The sequence below is a fragment of the Zootermopsis nevadensis genome, unplaced genomic scaffold (assembly GCF_977971745.1).
Source record: "Zootermopsis nevadensis isolate Lab colony 2312 unplaced genomic scaffold, Znev_1.0 Znev_ptg000007l, whole genome shotgun sequence".
Classification (NCBI taxonomy): domain Eukaryota; kingdom Metazoa; phylum Arthropoda; class Insecta; order Blattodea; family Termopsidae; genus Zootermopsis; species Zootermopsis nevadensis.
The window spans coordinates 7,391,823-7,410,106 of record NW_028259139.1 but is presented as its reverse complement, the minus strand read 5'-3'; the positions used below and the strand labels follow the sequence as shown (position 1 = coordinate 7,410,106).

At 36.4% G+C, this 18,284-nt stretch overlaps 1 protein-coding gene across 2 annotated transcripts in view; it reads right to left on the bottom strand.

Annotated features, from left to right (window-relative positions):
• LOC110828201 (uncharacterized) overlaps positions 1–15,897 on the bottom strand; it is a 128,872-nt gene extending 112,975 nt beyond the window's left edge. The window contains exon 1 of one of the 2 annotated variants that reach the window (XM_022060692.2): positions 13,893–15,897. In XM_022060692.2, coding sequence (XP_021916384.1) covers positions 13,893–14,052 — 160 coding nt within the window. In that variant the 5' untranslated portion in view covers positions 14,053–15,897. The remainder of the gene's footprint in view (positions 1–13,892) is intronic. The other variant, XM_022060693.2, reaches the window with a different exon arrangement.
• Between the last annotated feature and the right edge of the window lie 2,387 nt (positions 15,898–18,284).

Here is an 18,284-nt window from a genome sequence, read left to right as displayed (position 1 = left end):
CCTCCTCCAGCCTCGTAATTATTTTTAGCGCTGCTATGAACTGATTTTTGTCGCCGTACAGAATCGTCGATACGTTACCTTTTCGGAGAAACATATTTTCTTTCCAGTTTCAGGGTAATAAAACGCAGGAGATCATAATTTTCGCTGCTATTATTCTTTCACGGGAAAGGATAATCAAAAAATAAATCCATTAATTCATTTAAACCACTGCTTCCCAAACTTTTTCCATCTTTATACGATTTATAAACACAGTCAGCGCGATACATACCTCACACCGTCATAGCTAGCAACACACTGCACCTAAAGTTTAGACTAAACAACTAGACTAACTTTAGTTTAGAGGGGAGGTAATTGTAGACGGATTTTTTTTCAATTCTCCACGTGCATTCGAGCGCGGCAAAAATGAATGAATCTAATAACAAGCATATGACATATTTATTAAATAGCAAATAAATACTTGTTGGACTGTTTTAGAGTATCGGCGCACAATGACTGATCGCTTTCTTCAGAGTACTTCTACACTTTTATGGTAAATTTTAATGTGTATTCCGAGGTGAGTCGTTACCCAAAGAAAAACCACTTTTACCCCCTTTTGGGTGATTTACCCAGGTTTTGGAAGCACTGATTTAAACCGTAGGGTATCTATAGTCATAAACACAAAATATATATCTCGCCTAAAATCTTGGAATGTCGTGAATTTGTAAGTTATTAGAGAATACGCAGAATAAAACACAACAAATGAGAACATTTCCTCGTTCGTTTGTTCTGTACGTAAATTAGACGACTGAAATTCCTTTCCATCTTGTAACGTCAAAGTTTACTCTCAGTATTCACGCACGTTCGAGTGTCGTAGTCGTTAGAATTCACGGGCTATTTCAAGACCGTCATTCCAACTCGCGTGTCAGCTTAAAACGTTTCCCGGCTCTCCTTCTTGTAATTATCTCTAATTATTTTGTTTGGCAGCCAAGGTGGTTTGACATCGCCCAAGCGGACATTCATCTGCATGTGTGCCTGCTGTGGTCGTGACTGGGGTTTTTTTCTACGCGTTTGCCAGCCCTCACATCCGCGACCACGTAAAATCATCTTGACCTAAAATATAAGTTGCTGTCACTTAGCATTCGCCGATTAAAAGTACGATACTTAATGCACACGTCAGTAAATTACCGTAATTTCTAGTCGTTAGCGGTCATTATTTCCTTAATAAAGCAAACATAATTGAGCGTAATAATGACTGCGATTTAGGTGTTCTCGTTTCAATGTGCAGTAGACATACTTGGATATTTCTTCTTGAAAAGTAGCCGATTAAAGTGCCTTAACGCAGTAATGCTCTTAAACTTGTTTTATGAAGGTTCCCGCTTCGAGTCTTGGGACTTTTATCACAGGACAAGACAAGGTTAAACACCGTCTTCGAAAGCAGCCTGCCAATAAGCCCTTTCCTATGCCAGATTAATCCAATTTATATCTTAGAATTCTGCTTCTTTGTGACCCTACATATTATCCTAACATTTTTGGCTAGATATCTCAGGTTCCTATACCACTAAAATTCTTTATTAATTTCTCACCCGTATCATTCATGCTTCGTCCGTCGAATTTGTCGATCTCGATTTGATTACTTTAATCATATTTCTGTAGGTTCAATAGTTTAGTTAAATAGCGGCGTTTTTAGATAGGGAACGCCTTGCTTAAAAATAAAACGGACGTATGATTCATATAAGATTTACAAACAGATAATTCTAAATAAGGATCAGTACAAACACTTTTAGTTTCTGTAGCAGGTTCAAAGTATGGTTCAATATATTTTTGGTTTTGTGTCAGAAGTAGGCAAATTCCCGTTGAAATTCACCACGAAAACGAGAGACATTATTATTTTCCTCAACACTTTTCACATTTCGGATCAATATTTGAATACGTTTCGGTGTCAATAATTTAATTCCCTCTGTTTTAATGTCAAAACATTTACCTTTTTCTAAGCTTTAGAAAGCTTAAGTGGCATGTAATATAACGGCTACTGTCGTGTCTGTATGAGATTTGAGGCCTTGAATTGATCTTTATCTCCACCGGATCGTGGTAAATGCTTGGGTCTGCGTAACTAGGTTACTGCGGTGGTAGCCCCAACGACAGTAATTAAAGTACTTATTTACCTTCAGAAACATTAACTTTTCTGTTTTACGCACGAGATATCTCGTTCAGAATTACTGGTCCTAATGGCCTCGATTTATTTTGCGTTGGAGATCATGGAAATATGCGTGCATTCATTTCTTGGAACTGTGAAATAACTATTTGTATTTCTGAGCAGCAATAATTATGAATTACTGTTGAGTTGCTGAAACAGAGCTTGGTGCTTTGAGTGAATCCGGCATGGAGGTTTTTGTACATCTTTGCTTCCATTGGGTGGGTTTTATTCGTGTGTGGGTTTATGGACAGCTAGCGAATTCGGCAGTTAGATCAGTAGGCAGGCAGACAGTCGAACGTACAGACCTGCAGGTGTATAGGTAAGGTAGTAAGGTAGGAAAATATAGATAAAATTGACAAAGATAAATATCCGTAGATAGATGGATATGCTGTTCTTGTGACGGAGTTTGAATACTTGGACCAGTGGATCGTAAATATAATTCAATATCCCTTACAAAAAATTTGTTGACTTTTATGTGGCCTTCATGCTTCTACTTTTGTGTCGAAAACCCAAATTTAGAAAGAAACTTAACGATAACCTGAAAATAGTTCATATGGTAACCTATTTTGCGACATACATTTAGCCTGAGGCTCGTAAAATTTATTGTCTCCATACAGACAGTAGATAATGTAGCCTGTTTTTTGTGAAACATACGTCATCTGCTCTATGCGCAAACGTACCGACTCTGTTATGTTACTGAACAAAGAGAATAATTTAAGACTACTTAAGTACTGGTATGACTGTTTAAAACAGTCTTCTTTTATCCTAATGGAACGATTACAAAAGCATGAATAACGAATATAGATTTGTAAGTCATGTTAATGTAAAGCTTAGCCACGGACTTAACCGTAGTCTATAGTATGTTAAATGCATCGGTCTATTAATTACATGTGAAAGAAGTAAAATATATAAAATAGGTTGTTTTATTTTATGCAAAACAACGGGAAAATTTAACAGTAACAACTCTCTTGACATTGATGTAGAGATCTGAGCATTATCGTCCGTATCGAGGATTATTCCCAATTTCCACCACATAACACGTCTTTGTCCTACGAACCCAATGCTCGCGTTAGTCAGTTACGGGAATGAGAATAAACTTTTAATTGAGGGGAACTTTACATTCGAAGCTTTCTCACCACTGTAATTAAATCATGATGTAAGAGACGGACGACACTCTAGCACTTATGATGATAGAAATAATATTTACATGTCACTTTCGTCGAAAAACCATAGGCATAATGGGAGATTCCTTTCGAATCCTCATAGTTGAAGATGTCAGAATAAAGCTAATATTAAACTGGTTCGTGATAGGGCCACAAGGTGGATTTCTGTTAATAAGATAATGAACTTCTTCTATAAATAGGAATATTTATTGATGACGTTCTTCTGTGTTTTTGGCGCGCTGTAAACTCGTAAGAAGATGCCAACATTTCGGAGAAACATACATTTTAACCCTGAAGATGGAGACATTATGTTTCTACGAAACGTATGTATTTACTTACGAGTCTACAAGGCGACAAAACTCACAAGGACATCGTTGTCATCAGAAAATTACTTGCCAATCTGAAAATGTATGAAAATTTCCTATGATTATTCTAATATATTATGCGCCTTGAAAAATAGAAGCAATCCTCATTTGCATTTTATCGTAGATCCGTCCATGCGCATTTCTGTTCCACTACTGTAAGGCCGTTAAACACTCTTTCCTTCCGATATAACATTATTCCGAGCAATACGAGAAGCCAAAATTCAGATGATTTTCCATGCCTTATTCCAGACGTGAACCGGAAACCTCCTGCATATGGTACTCAGCCCGAAAATCAGCCACAATGGCTGCTTTTCCACGCAAGTACGTCAACCTTACATTTAACCAGATTAATGTGACCTTTTACCATCTTCAGTGTTGTTTATGAGGCATTGGTTCACATTCAGGAAACATTAATTTCAGGGCGCGGTATCTGCATGGAACTGTGTTACCCCACATCATTATATTCAAATTACATGCATTCGTATGTGATACGTGTTTATAACTGACACTGATATCCTTTAACATTAACACGCATTATGCATTACTTGATTCCACGTTCCAATGCATTTTATATGAGGAAATGTTGTTTTGGACCCCACACACCTATTTGTAGGTTGTTTGCTTAATTATAAGTGACAGTGAAACAGTGATAAAGAGGATAGTGGAGAAATTAACTGTAGTCTATCATTGATTGTGTGAAGATTGGAAGGAAGGCAAAAAATTGTGATAAAAAATAGAAATAAAAATGCTGTTTCAAGACTCTGAAGAAATTTATAAAAAAAAGTTTGTTTTATAATAATTAGAAATCGTTTCTGTAATTACAAAAATTATCAGCGCCAGCGTCTGTAATCCGATTTGTTAATAGAATACTACTTTATAGTTGTCACATAGCACAACATAAACTCTTACAAGTTACGTAAAATTTTATTAATTTGTGTTGGTTTAATTTCAGTCGAATGTTTCAAGTGAAAGTATTTGCTCTGATGACTCACATAAGACAGAGCATGATCACGACTAGTCTGGACACCCGTTTTATATGCTACTGGCTGTTACTGTAACAGAGGTGTAAAATGAATTAATTAGCGTTTTTAAAAGTCCAAGAATTGTTGATGACTAAAATGGTGAGTTAAATTGGACACAGTATGTTGACCTGATAAACAAATACAGATTTTCTCAGTTCGCATATTCAAGTTTAAAAAAGTTATAAATAGGAGGGTTTGAAAATGTAGACTCATTGATTGTTAAAGCAGGTGAAACGTATAATTACCACTGGTCGTGATAGGGTTAAAATTAAGATTGCTGCGCTCTGCTGAAAATATTATTCGAGCTAAAGTAAAGTGTGCTTCGCGACACACAACATATAAATGGCTAATTGCAATTTAAAAATATGTAATTATCTGCTTTGCATTATTATTGTAATTGCGGGTAATTGTGGACAATTAGTCGTGGTTGTTATGCTCACAGAACGGAATGTTCGAATATACTGAATTTGTATGCAGGGATATATGCAAACAATGCGCAACATCGCCTAACAATCGCCCCCATACATCGGTTTTAATTTGATTAAACTCTGTATAATGATGTAACGTCCCAAATAAGTACAGCCTTTGTTTGCAGTGAAATAAATATTATTTGACGTTTTAAATTTTAAGATCTTAAATTACCTACTTGACCGTTGCATTTGTTTACATTAATGCCCTGAAGCATAAATAGCAGCATGGATTGTTAATTGAAAATAATTGTTTTTCTCACCAAAATACCTTACAGACTATGAATGCCACGATCTGTATTAGAATCGACAATAGAATGATAGATTTCTAAACTATTTCTGTTTAGTGACTTTGTAATGCTAACACAAAAGAAGCAGGAATTTCGTCGATTAGGGTCTTTCAGCTTCTCTAAGAAAAGGTCCTATTTTAAACTAAAAGAATCAACCATTTTTACTTGGGATTTGTTTATATATAATTCCTTATGTATACTCAGGTATTTTGAATATTTTCATCCATTCAGGTTTTCTGCAAAAAGTCATATGTATTTATCATTTTTCCCTTGTGTGCTATTTCCCACGCCTATGCTAATATTCTTCACTGAGGAACACAAGTATGGACGTCCCTGCTACTTCCTCTCATTTAAGTAGAAATATTTTTATTTTGAGTATTATTTTTAAAATTTCTCGATCTATTCCACCCCTAATAAGAAAAAAAAATTACATCCATACTAATTAAGATAAAATTGTGGTTTTGTATGTGTTAAATTTCTATATACGAGAAGGAAATTAAAATTATTATGAATATTGTGCTACCAAGTATTCCTTAATTTAATCTGAGCTCAGTCTTCTCGTGAATGTAATGTTGATTCTAAACTGTCGTTCTCATATATTTGAAGTTCCTTAATCTGATCAGCCGTGATGTATACAGCCATTGAACTCGAAAGGGACCATCTGAAACCATATATTCAACTACAGCTACAAATTTGTTATGGCATAAAGGAAAGCGAATTTATTTAAGAGTCTCTTTAAGCTTCAGGTAAAAATTACGAAAAAATTATCGGCTTCACTGCCATTATTTTCCAGCGAAAAATGTCGGTAGTGATAATTTTAATTTGTTACTAATAATAAAAACTCAATTTATCATGTAGATATGAAGTAACCCGGTGCATATTAACTTTACAGTCCAACGGTCTGAATACAAGACTTCCTTTCATGTGTAAGGAATTAGCGAAATTTATCGGAGCATGTTGACAGACAACTTTACAGGGAAGTGGTTAAAATTATTGATAATCTGTCGATCATACGCATTGCTTATCCATGTAGACTGATTCAGCACTACCAGTCAATTAAAGCTGACTCTCCTTTTTTGCTGTGGGAGTAAATAATGTTTTAAATCTGTTCTGGTATGTATGTGAATAATGTCTTGGCAAAATTGTTATCTGCTTTCGAAACATTAGTGATATACTCCTATAATATAGTTTTTCTGCAGGATTTTTTCTCACAAAATAAGGAAGAAACGTGGGTAATATTATTAAAAATAAATAAAAGCACCGAAAAATGTCAGTATAGTAGAATTATGGAGGTTCTGAGGATGCGAGTTTCTGCTTTAGATGTGAATGACTAGAAAGCGTAAGTTCGTAGAGAATTTCATGGAGCAAAGTCCATCTTAATGAGATAAGAGTCTCTCGTCTGGTCAAGAAATTTCCCTTATCCTGTGGAAACCTAAGGTTAATTACCCTGTTCACAAGTATTCTCCACGGAGCCCTGTACTAAACAGATTAATCCAGGCTTCATCGTCACAAACTAAATTAAGCCGTGAAGATGAAGATAGTTTCTCCGAAACGTTGGCGTATACGTACGTTTCCACCCTGCTAAAAAACCTAGAAATACGTCATAACAAATTCTTTGCCATAAGTTTTAATATTATCGTCTAATTTGTGCCGATTTTGAGTTTCATATCGTAGAGAAACTTAAAACGTGATCCCTTGGAAGACTGGAAATATAGAATATTATAATTAAATTAATCTTATATGAATATTTTTAAGTGTAAAATGGATAGAGGTGTCTCCTAAGTTCTTTTACAAGGTTTTCAGTCTTGTGAGACAAACAGTCATCTGTCTGTCTGTCTGTCTGTCTGTCTGTCTGTTAGACACAGAGAATTGTTAGTGACTTAATCAGCCAGTTATTCACTGATCACTTAATCACGTCGCTGACAGAGTCGTCCACGCAGCGCCGCATATCAGCCAATTATTATTTCCTCTACAACCTTAAACTGCAAGGTGTTGAATTCAAGTTTTGTGTAAAGCACACTGCATCCAACACACCAATTAACCCGTCACATCATATTCATAGTAACACAGTCAGCGTCCTGTGCAGTATATCTAGCGATAATTATTTGCCTCAGACGTTGTTAGCTGTGGCAGGTCGATACTGGGTGTAGGGCCCGTACCGCTGTCACGCTAAATACTGCACATGCGATGAAACTTGCTGTTGTATTGCCAAGCCATCACTATCGTCGTGGTACACTACATTACCCACACAACTAAGTGCCAAGGCATATATGTTCAACAGCAGTTTGCTTGCTACTACTGCCATGCCTACGATATTTTAGGGGCGGATGCCACATTTTAATTCTGCAGTGCCCTGGAGACGAAACGGGTTTCTGCTTACATAAAATACATTATGTATTACGGTGTAATCGTATATTATAGGCTTACGGAAGACACATTTCGTTCACAAGTTTACGCAGAATTGCGAACACGTTTAATCTGCATTACACGAACTGAGGAAAAGTTTGAAAAATTACAAATGTACTTCATATTACAGTTTTAAAATTTATACTCTTTTGGCGTTGTTGTATTTTCTTGTTGCTTTCAACTCTGTTGATAGTCTCTGTATAAGAAAGGATGAAAGTATTTTTTAATTTCGCAATGAATCAGTCTGTTAGTTATGATGAAACTTAGCAATGTTCGTGTCAACATAAAAGTATAACAGACCACCACAAAATACATTTAAAATTATATCTGTTCGCGAAGATTTTCACTGGATCTTTCGACAATAAAATTATTTTCCATTGCTTTCATCACTGCCTTGAATTATGAATATATCTGTTGGACGTCACAACTAATCTTGTTACATAATCAGACATTAATTAATTGTCGTGTATCTCGCGATGACATGTCGATCATTACAGCTTGATATATGGCTGATTGGTTTATCCATGAATAATTAGACTAATTGAACTAATCGGATCCATAATCAGAATCTATGATTAATCCTGAAAGTGAAAACTCTTAATAGTGAATCAGATTAAATTCTTAGGTTATGTACAGATATAAATCGGTTCAGTTAAAGTAGCAGTTGTAGACTTTTGTTTCTGAGGTAAATTGTTCGAATCTCTGTTCCCACAGAAATTATGATTTTTCCTCAGTCTGTTTAGTAGTAGTAGTAGGGGATAATACCTTTAGATAGGCCACGACTGCTCCATATAAATAACTCCATACCCAGATGACGCGAAATATAGAGACTTTTGAAATTCTAAATCCCAAATTTCAAGCCAATTTTCGATTCCGAATTTCGGTTCAAGGAATCGAATTTAGAGACCTTGTGGGATATTTGGACGGACCACCGCCTTCCTAATCCGTATATGCTTGTCATGTTCATTTTCTAGTTTTATTGCTCTTTATGTAACCCCAGTATTGTTTAGTTTGTCGTCTGTTTTCCCACTTGGACGAGCTGGGCATATATGGGAGAATAATATTAAAATTAATCTTTAGGAAACAGGCTATGAGGTTTGCGGGCTAGAATCATCTGGCTCAGGTTAAAAAATATGGCTGGCTCTTACGAGTAAGTTAATTAAGTTTTGGGTTCCATGGGTTACTTCGCCAGCTAAGCGACTGTCATTTTCCCAACGTGGTCTCTGCTCCATGGAGTTATATATTCTAAGTGTTGTGTTTTAACTTCAACGCATGATGTTTTTATCCTTCAATATGAGGTCAATGAACCATTGAAGCAACCTTCAGTCTGTATAGTCAGTTTTGCTGAGCGCAGATTATACGTTCATCATCTACAACTGCATTGCATTTGAATTGTTTGATGTGTTTTGTGTAGTATTATGTTGACATTTCAGGGGAACGTGGTAGCTTATCGCTTTTCGCTTTTAATCTACATCCTTTTTTGCATTGAACAGCTGTTCCCGAAACTTTGTGACGTCACTTTTCTCACTGACGGAATGCAGAGGTAGACACGTCAAGGAAACTAAATTTCAAGCTGCATTCAAAACTTGTTTTGATGGTTTTACTCTGTGTATTATGACGATGAAAATTAGAACATGGATCGGCAGATTAAATTCCACGAGCAAGGCGAAGTGTATTAAACGTGACTACAGCTTCAATTTTGCAAGAACGTAGTCCTGCGGTCTCTTCTTACGTTCGGTCCGCTTTTCGGAGACAAGTTTTGCATCTGACGCTGTTTAACATTCAGAAGCCCTCGGTTCAGGTTAAAATGAGGTCGGTTTTTAGTCATGTTGTTTTATTGTCATGTTAATTAAAACGCGTTTGAAATGAAGTCTATGATAAAATTCTTATAGGCAAACAATTATTTCTTACATTAGGACTGGTCTGAAACAAACAGATGCCGAATGAGATTTTAAATTTTCAGTGTGGCGAGTATGAAGACGGCCAACTTGGTTCTTGCGTCGTGTGCAGCGGTAGAAGTTTACCGACGTTTCAGAGGTACTTACTGTCTCATTGTCCTGTTAATGGAGGTAGCAAGTATTTATGAACGTCGGTAATCTTCTACTCACATTTCACGGCGCTACAACCTAGAAGACAGACATCTTCAAGGAGATGTTTTATAACCATTGGTTTTTACCTTTACACTTTCGCTTGTTAATTCGCTAGTACAAAAGTCGAAAGAAGATTGTGTGATTTAAACGGAATGTGATACTTCAGAAATTCTCGCCCTTAAAAATAAAATAATTTGCTCGTCTACTTTTCATATAAATTCACAACTTCTATTACCAAGTACATCATTTGACTGTGTATATGGCAAAATATGGGGTTCATATACTGAATGGTTGTGTACAGACGTTAGGAGTCTGCATGAAATCCGTTGTGCTGAACATCAGAGATTTCGTATTCAATATGGCATTCGAGAGATCGTGGCTCCAATGACTGTGGTTCGGATTAAGTACGGTACCAGCAGAAACTGTATGACACAAAAGCATATATACTTTACAGACAAGATCGTGCAGTAGGGAAACTATATTAGACTTGTTTCATTGGTTCAGCAAAGCAAGAGGAATTTACGTGAGATTAATTCTGCTTCATATCCATGGCTCACTAGAAATCTCTATGAAATTAACTGAAAATGGGAAGGAATTGTAATCAGCGGACACGAACGAAGACGTCATCCAGCAATTTATTAAAGCGAAACTGCAGTTAAAATAACGGAGTGCAAGTAGGTCATTAATACATTTGACTTCCGTATAATTATTATATCATTACAGAAATACCAAATATTCAGTTGTCATCGCCTCGTATTTATGCTTCGTTAAACAATATTAGTGCGATGGTGAGATTTGAAGTTGTGAAGGCGACTAGTATGACGGAGGTAAACTTCTATCAGACTACTCGGTGCAATATCCAAGAAGACAATGATATTCAGTACTAAGATTCCTTGGCTGTAATGGCGTATGTTTGTGTCGTGTGCTCGTACTGTGTTTATCTAGAATCGATAACTGTCTATAATATTGATATCCGAAAATGATACATCGGAAGGAGAGACCGATGACATATAAACAAACGACAATCGCTAATACGGTTTCGTTAATTTGGAATCATGAATATCCTGAAAGAGCTTTTGTTGCGTCCATTACACAGAAACAAGAACGTATGGACCTGTTGCCCACAATGCTAGTTCCCTGGGCGCGCGATTGCTTTATAAAGCGTGTTAATTTACCTAAATGCTTATATATGACGTTACGACTAGCTTGCGAGAACGATACCTCCAAACGATATAGTATTAATATAAGCAAAACGGGAAATTACGTTTCCGAAGAACTGTGGTTTATTTCATGATGTTATTAATTGCGTTCACTGTTAAGGTTTAACGCGACTGTCACTTCTGTGCTCTCGACAGGAACTGGTACAAAATAGGTTAGGTTTATTTTATTTTTTTCTGAAGCGATAATCGTGTCGGATGAACCTTGGAGCGGCAGACTCATTTGGGAGCCAGGAAGTTACAGTTGCGTTCAACTTTATCAGTGAACACACTGAATTTATTGCATTGGTTATATGGCAACGAAAGGGATTATAAAATAATTACGTTCGGTGAATGTGAACGGTTTGAAACCACTGTGACATTTGCCATGATATAATGGAGTTCGGATGCAGACTGTCAGCAAAAGTGAGGATGATATCATTGGAAATAGAGGGTATCTAGTACGAGACTCGAACATGGTACCTTCAGAATATAAATCATATCTGTTTGGTGGAGACATATGTAACACGAAAATTCAGATTCATACATTAACAATAAGAAAATCAACCTGTTTATGCAACATTTTCAATTTTCTTGACTAAGTTTGATATTTGTTCAGCATTAAACATTGAAATTGCTTTTTAAATGCAAGAACGTTTGCTGGCACATACGTTGTTTATATAAATTCAACATCCAAGCCACACTTTAGATTTATGATGGGTTCGCTTTTTAATAATGCGGTCTATATGGATGACTTTATTTAACATGAAAGTACTTTATGAAGACTGGCTGAGTCGCATGCAGTTGGAAAATTTCTCTCTTGTATTTAAACTTGCCTTTCTTAAATGTGGCATCAAATACATATTTCTTGTAACTAAATTATTAACAGAAATATTACTGACGGAAAGCAAATCATTGTGTCATTTTTAAACAAACCTAAAAACAGTCAACGTTAAACTAATGAAATAATTTTAAACAATTTCAGAAAAAAATATGTAGAAGCAAAATGTAATTAATCCACCTAGAAAATGTTGTCTGCCTCACACAGCTATTCTGCTCATTTGTTAGGGCAGATTTATATTCATATGCGGCTGCTAAAAAGGGCTGTTCATAACACACTCATAGGCATGTTTTTATGAAATATTTGAAGTCAGTGTGGCCTCATTTTATGTTCTGGAATTGCAGTCAACAACATTTTTTTTATAGAAATGGAAATGGCTCGATCGTGATGTTTGATCAGTTTATTAATTTGACTGAGTTAGCAGGTTTGGAAAATGTCATATTCATAATTGAACTGATCAAAGCTAAAGTGGTATACGTCAATAATTGTATAGAAGGAGTTTTTAGGTTATATTTTTAGTTCATTTACATGAAAACATTTATTCTGCGGCTAATACCTTTTTTTCAGAAAGCACAGTAAATTACTCTAAACTTTTCATTTAACGAAAAACCTCATTTTACATAACATTAATAAATCTAATTGCATTACTTTAGTTTTGAGGATTTCAATACATGCTCAGCGGATTTGGCATCTCCTGTCCATGCCGAGTTCCAATTCTTCTCTGTGTATATGTTAATGGAAGTCATTATTTTCTATTTTTCGAAGAACACGTTAAAATTTCGAGGGTTGAGGTACACGTTTGTTTGCACAAAGTTCCTTGAACAGCAAACAAATCCATGCAATAGTCGCCTTTTACGTAAAGTACTTTCTAGTGCTGGTAGTATTTACTAGTTTTTAATCACTTTTATTTATAAATCTCTTCAAAGCCAAAGTAAAATTTACGAAGTGATAAAAACAGTGTTTCTGAACCCTTTCAGTACCAAGTACCCAATCCGCAAAATTTCATCATACATTTTTATTAAACAGTCTATCTAACATATAGATAGAGAGTATAGTTTTTCTTAATGTTTTACCCCAATTCGAGACGACAAAATGTGATCTGAAATGCTTACAACCTCCAGTAATGCAGCATCAAAAATAGATTAAAGTCTACACAACTCGCGGACTACTTAGGCACAACTTTGAGACACCAGGGGTCCAAGGACTCCCCGTTGAAAAACACGTCGATAAAGCAATAGGTGCAAGGCTTTCACACAGTACAAATTATTAAAATTTACTGCAACATCAGAAGTCGAGACTTTGCGGACCGTTTCTCAGTACACCCATGCGAGAACCAAACTTAAGGCGTAATAGTGAGGTTCGCGTGTTCTTTGCGAAGTTTTAATACGAACAGGCCTGTGCTAAATGCAGGATTTCGTGTTAAACGGTCGTCATATACGACTTCATAATTCAGGCCTGGTTAGTCTGTTCCGACTCCATTTTAAAATTGGTGGTTCCAGTTATTTGAATTTCGTCCAATTACCAAGCGTTCTGCTCGTTAATTTCCAGTGCTATTATATTTCTAATCAAATTATAAATTTAGTTATATCTGTGCCATATAATCATATATACAAGTTTTTTTCTTATATCTTGCATTGTTTAGAAATCTAAGATGTACTAAACAACGTCTTAATTTTTCTGTCTACGGTATCGATGTATCGACCCGGATAACGATATGAACCTTGGATGCAGGAGGCTAATGATGATAATGACGATGATCTATCTACATGTTCTTGAAATGCGATTATCACAGCGGTATTCCATTCTTCTGGGACAGATTAGAAGCTTCAATAGATTTAAGTTTTGTTAAAATTATTTAGCTCGTGTTGAATAGCCTTACCTTTCTCAGCTACGGAAGTCATGACAATGAGGTGAACCAAAATGGCGAATCCAAGTAGGGAGAGGGCTCTGGAGATCGCCCATTGGACCATGGCGGTAGCTGTAGTCCTCGAGTTTTTCGTGTCGACGCCAGACACAATGGTCCGAGTTCCCAGGTACATGTGAACGAAGAAACAGCTTTCTGGGGGGGGCAGAATGTCTTCACCAATGTTTCACTTTGCAGTTTTCTGTCTTATACAAACGGATTCCTACTGATTCATTTAGAAAAATGCATAGAATTCTTATCTGTTTATCTTTGTAAAAGGATTCTTTTATTAGAAACAAGAGGTGATTTATATTTGTTTTTGAATCTCGGAAAGACACACGAATTTTTCACACAAAGAGATAAAATACGTTCGGAATGTTTCAGGCGTGATAATTCATGAAATTTCGATGAGTTATTCTGAGAAATTTCGTGTTTGTCCGCTGCTGACGCATAAATCGTTTTTCTTCCTTCGCTTTTCGTAGAAGTTTACGCTCTGCAGTGAAGCAATCAGTTTTTCTGCTAGGAAGAATAGTGGCTTTCTTGAATCATCATAAACCGAGAGTGGCGGACTCAGAGATTAATTCACTGAACTGAAAATCTTAGAACTTTTATAGGACCTTAACTTTGATATTCTTTGAAATTTCCTTTAAATTTACTGGGCATAAAATAAACTTCGTAAGATGATAAGTTTTGTGCTGACTGCTGTGTACTACTGGAAAATAAGCACGATTAACAACTGTACACACAAAAGATACATTGTACGTTTCTTAATGGCTTATAGGTCCAATAAACCTAAACTTGAGGAAATTCGTCAGGCGTACAGAGATTAACAGTCTTGGAAGGAACAAGCCAGAAGAAAGACGACCTCTTTACAAACAGAATGCGATTTCAAATCGCGACGCCAAAACGGAAATGTAGAGACGCTCATTAAATCTAAAACTTATGAGTTCTGCCAGCATCGGCATTGGTAGTCATTTCTGTCACGTGTATTAAAAATTTGAGCAAACGCCAAGACGCCCTTTAGAATACTACATCCCGTATTTCTTTTTCTAAATTCATTTTTCTCTTTCTTCCTTTTTTCTTTTTTATTTATTTTATGAATTTGTGACTGGCGGAAGCATCTTCTGTGTGTAACGACTGAACTTCTTCTTAAAGTAAGCAGGAAGACTAAATGTTTCGTTGTCGCTAAAACAAAATAAAAACGAATTACTTGGCAGCTACAATTATTTTTTAGTGCAGCGTAAGGATATATATAAGTGTCACACTGAAAAGCAGGTGTGCCGTGGTGGTATAATAAACACTAGCACTTTGAGGAGACCGTAAAATCAAAATGAGGTAGAGAACACTACTCAAATCCAGCAGATGGTTGGTGGAAACTAAACTTCACACCAAATCACACGCGTACGAAACACAACTTACAGTACGCACTCACGATTTAGCAATTACACAAATTCTATACAAAATAAAGTTTCTTGTTGACAGCACGAACATCCGACAAAGACATTTGCTACAGAATTAATATATCATATGTAAATAATCGGAAGTTATGTTAATATTATTGTATTGTAGTTCGATACGAAGGTTTGGCACGCTTAGAATTTATCACGTATTGATTTTTTGGTTCTTTCACGTTTATTGATTTTCAGTTATCAAATAGTTTTCAAACACTCCCAAAATGAACATTTTAACACTTTATTTTTTTTTATTTCCAAGCTTTGATCCTGTCGCTCATCACTTGTTTAGAGTCCTGTAGTACTTTACGACACTGTATTCCATACCGAAGTATAATAACAAACTTAGTCAGACTTCTCTGCAAATAAGACTCGATTAAGTAATGTCACGACACTGAGCGACATTGAAAATCACGCGAAACTTTACCGCTGACACGGACCGTGACATGCGTGGTGTTGGTGCAGGGGCGATGGCAGCTGGTTATAATGCAGACGCGACGTGACGCGAACCAAGTGTGGAAGCAGACTGCCACGACGCCTGCCGCCGACAAGCCAAACCGCCCGCCATCCTCTACAGCGGTGATGACGCGTCCCTGAGCTGCGCGGAAGAGCTGTAGCCTTTCTTATGCAGCCCGGTGCCCTTCTGGGCCTATGCATGCCGTTTAGGGTCACCCCAGGTTTCGGCGTTAACAACAGAATTGGATCATCACGGTGATCGTAGGTTTACCACGCAGCACTGCACGGTATCGGGGAAAAAAACAGACGTGCACATTCATATACAATTCAGTATCAGTGACAGCGTTCCTGTCGGTTTATACGCTAATTAATTTGGCCTAATATCTTTGTTTATTCGTTATTTACCACATAATGAAACGTTCTTCAGCCTGATTGATTTATTCTGTGATTAACTATTCGATTTGGACAGCACAAAATACGCAGCAATTTAATTCAGTCTGAAAATATTGGAGAGAGTTAGCATTAGTCAGGAGATACTGAAGGAAGTCACGAAGAATCTCGATCAATATATTCGATAACCTGGTCGAGATTTGAATAGGATACGTCCCAAACACAATTCTAGAAATTTACCCATGCGGCTGTCTGTTTTGAACAGATTTACACGGTGAACAAACAGTGATAAGCGACTAACGCTGTGGTAGCAGAAACCGAAGTTTCCGTTAGACACGAGGCAATTTCGATCATCTGTGATGGTAACATTGAGTACCCCTTTGGTCCTCACTTCTTCGTCGTAATAAAATATTCTGCCACGAAAAATTTAAAAAGTATGGATATAATATTTTATTTCCTTTGCCATCATTCATGTTAATATGATTAAAATATCCTGTTCTCTTTGTGTTTGCTTTATTTCATATTGCGCTATTCGAAATCTGGGCTCGTGGGCTACAGTATCACCCTGGGGATGGTTGTTGGTCCGCGATTCTATTTACCGTGTAGGTGGATGCCTTAAAAAGCTCCGATTCCCGTCCAGGGCGGAAATTAATTTTTTTAGAAGTAATTCTGAGTGGACACAGATCTCGAGGTTCAATGTGTATGCGCTGAAAAATAATTTAAAGGACGAGATGATTGTTAATCGTTATTTTAAAAAAAATAATCCCATTAATTACATATAATTCACTTACAGAAAACACGAATATAATAACTTTGAAAATAGTGTTTATTTAGTATTGTTATGCGAGAATTTTATTTTCGTGGTGTCCATAGTCTGCACAAAAATTAAGTTCGACGTTTCGAAGGCTGATTATAATTCGAGTTTAGGTATAAGAAAATTTACCTCTTTAGTGGGGCGCATTAAATCTGTAATCCCATTGGTAAGGTAGACGTCCAAAGAAATTTCTGCGATACAACTGCAGGTGTCCGTCGGTACTATTGAACGGTGTATTATTCGGCGATTACACAGTACTGTTTAACCACATTTTCCTCTATTAATGACCCGGTCGTGCCCGTTTGGAAATCCAACAGCAACTCTTAAAAGTTTATACCAGAACTGAAGAGTCAGAAGAATCCGTCCGGATTGTACCTCTGTAGAAATGTAAACCGAGATTATCAACTTCTCAGTAGTTTTAATATTCTATAGGAAACTGTACTCCTATTGACCATTTCAGTTAAACATGGAAACTGCATTTACATTTTATTTACGGATCTTAAAAACACGAAGGCGGTTAGATGTTGAATTAATAATGTTCTCCTGTATGAGAATAAATCCACAAAACATATTCCGTACGATTTTCATAATTAGGATGTAACCAGTTTAGGTCCAGACTGAATCTGATAATCTCTGTCTTTATTTTAGGAGTATTGTTTTGATACGAGCTCAGTTTCTGGCTCGACATACGTCCAGCTTGTAATTCAGAAGTTGTTTCCCCAGATTTATCTTATGTATCAATGTAATCTGTCTGATGATAAATGTTTGCAGCGGTGGTACAATCAATTTAAATAAACTGGCAACGTTGAGAAAAATAAATTTGCGAGGAATCCTGAGGCCTCTGAGAAAACCACTGATAATAATAGCTAGACGATTTTATACAATATTAAGAAGTCTCCTACTCATGAAAGTTTGTAGTTGAGACTGGAGACTGCTGTTCATACGGTGATTTAGAAATAATCTTGATTCAAGTTCTGCAAATTGCAGACGTTGTAAAGTTTTACTGGAGTTGAGTCTCGCTTTGAATTTTCTGCGTTCGTATATAAGATGGCAAAAGACTGACGGAAGTTTATTTTCTGAAAAGTAAAATTCAGCATCGCCGAAGTCTGGGGGTTTCTGGTGTCGATTCCTTTTTTTATTTCGTCTATCGTCTGAATTACAACATTGTAAAAACATTACGACGTTTCGAAAGCTATGTCCTGCTTTCGTCATCAGGTAGAGAGTGGAAGAGGGCAAAAATTTTATCTCTTTTTCCCC